Source organism: Rhipicephalus microplus, unplaced genomic scaffold (assembly GCF_043290135.1).
Source record: "Rhipicephalus microplus isolate Deutch F79 unplaced genomic scaffold, USDA_Rmic scaffold_27, whole genome shotgun sequence".
In the NCBI taxonomy this organism is placed as follows: domain Eukaryota; kingdom Metazoa; phylum Arthropoda; class Arachnida; order Ixodida; family Ixodidae; genus Rhipicephalus; species Rhipicephalus microplus.
In genome coordinates, this window is record NW_027464600.1 from 5,742,116 (window position 1) to 5,744,318 (window position 2,203).

Sequence of the window (2,203 nt, forward strand, 5' to 3'; positions counted from 1 at the left end):
ATTTTACTGCTCAAAGTTTCATGGACCCTGGGCACACAAGGCTTACAAGAATGGCTGTTCCCAGTGTGCAACCAGCTGCACTATGTAAGTGATTGACTGAAACTCAAATATGTGCAATAGCAGCCACTTGTATTGAATCAGTGGCGACAGTTAACGGTGAAGATCTTTGTAGCCGATGGAGAAGCCTCACTATAGAAGTAACACTTGGAAAGTCTTAAATTTTGTGAATTGTGGGCTATTACCTTCCTAACAGCAGCTTTACATTTCTGTCGTTTTTTGATGCTCTTGACCTGCGCAACTTGTTTTAAAAAACTTTAAAGGGCTATTTCACGTTATCTTCAAGCCTGAGTGCACATGTACGTGTACCTTTCATCAGTGAAAGCTGCCACTGTTGATAATTCCAAAAATCACAAATTACTTGTTTCCTAGTTGGTGCCTTCTCTTTTCTTCCACGTTCGACCAATTTATGCGTTTGAAAGAGCTGTTTAAGTTTCCCCATGCTACAAGCTTTGTAACTTGTACCAACTGCACATATATGCAGGTTCTCTGAGCGTCGCTTCAAGTAGTGACTGTGACATGGCTAAAGAAGCTGCACTGCAAGGTGCGGATGAGCTTCAGTTTGTGTTATTTTAAGCCTCTTACTGATACATTGTCGTAATTTCATTTATTCAGGACCTGCGGTAGAGGCTTCAAAAAGCGGCTCCCACACATTGAGGTGCCCCGATGAACAGGGTGCGTTCTGGGTCGCGATTTCTTTTTTTTACCGAAATTGACTGTTGACCAAACCTCTGCAGGTGGCAGCTCCCTTGTAGCTGGTGAAAGAATTTCCGCTGACTTCGTCTTGCCGGAGAAAACCTTAACCAGTCATTCAGCTGTCACAAAAGGAACTTGTGTGACCGGTAAGTTGTATGTTCACTTCAACACCAGAGTGGATTGATATAGAGACTTCCGAAGGCCGCTCGCAAGATTGTTCCGACAGCACTGTCCGAGGCACTGAACAAGCTTCGCAAAACCCTCCAGAAGACGTCTCCGCCAACAGCTCCATGCCTGAGTGCCCTAGAGAAAATGGTGACTATGCTTTTATTGTAGCTGTTTTTAATGTGCTATTTTATGTTTAGGACATTCTGAGGAAACTGTCCTCAAAAGGACACTACGTGTGCACTTACAAAATGTAAGGGTGGGCTCTCAGTGATTTTTATTTTTTTTGTACATTGTCAACATTGTGAATGGTTTGTTTTTAGGTAGTGGAATCGAAAACTTTGCACCACGGAAAGTTGTGCACCTTGGGTCTGAAAGAGCGAGGAAAGTGCTCGTATGGGATTAGTTGTTCTTCGCTTTTACATCCATTTTTTGTTTATTGCAGTGCGTTCCTGTGTGCCAGCGACAATGTCTCCATCAATGAAGTACAAGCAAACCATTAAACATCTGCAAGCCAAAATAGCAGCACAGCGGAAAACTATCAAAAGACTGCGGAGACAGCCTCACCAAGCACCGTCATCGACTTCAAAGGCCCTTGAAGTTATCCGACCTACCGCACGTCACCGAGGAGGTTTTTAAACTTTTTTCTGCACATGTTCGCTTGAGGCACAAACGCAAGGGCAAGTGGTTTCCCGTGTGGTTCAAGAAATTTGCTCTTCACTTAAACTTCCGAGGTCCGCGAGCACACCGATTTCTGGCTCCATATTTTTCTTTGCCCACCCGGCGTTCATTAAGGAGGTGGCTAGCTAATGTAAAGATGACTCCAGGCATAATTCCAGGAATCCTTTCTTCCATTGCAACAAATACTCAAGCTTGGAATGAACGGGACCGAGCGTGCGCTTTAGTTTTCGACGAAATAGCACTCAAAAAGAATTTGTACTATGATGCTGCAAGAGACGTTGTCCAGAGTTTTACAGATGTTGGCACTCATCGCACTTCAACCATCGCTGATCGAGCACTGGTTTTTCTTCTTGTTGGCGTTTCGAGAAAGTGGGTTCAACCGGTTGCTTTTACTATAGGGCACACATCAACACCATCATCTGTTATGCATAACTTGCTGGTGTCAATCATTTTGGAGCTTAGGAGCATTAATATTGCAGTGAAAGCAGTCATTTGTGACCAGGGCAGTTCAAATGTAAGTCTCGCTAACCAACTAAGAGTGACTGTTGCAAAGCCTTTTTTTGAAGTTAATGGTGAGCGGGTATATTACATTTTTGATGTTCCG

The 2,203-nt window shown here is 43.7% G+C and overlaps 1 protein-coding gene across 1 annotated transcript; it reads left to right on the forward strand.

Annotated features, from left to right (window-relative positions):
• Positions 1 to 576: 576 nt before the first annotated feature.
• Positions 577 to 1,557, forward strand: LOC142786658 (uncharacterized). The gene is made up of 5 exons (XM_075884289.1): positions 577 to 601; positions 673 to 732; positions 795 to 899; positions 955 to 1,068; positions 1,364 to 1,557. Exons 1-5 carry the CDS (start codon positions 577 to 579, stop codon positions 1,555 to 1,557), a joined length of 498 nt encoding a protein of 165 aa, XP_075740404.1.
• Positions 1,558 to 2,203: the final 646 nt, after the last annotated feature.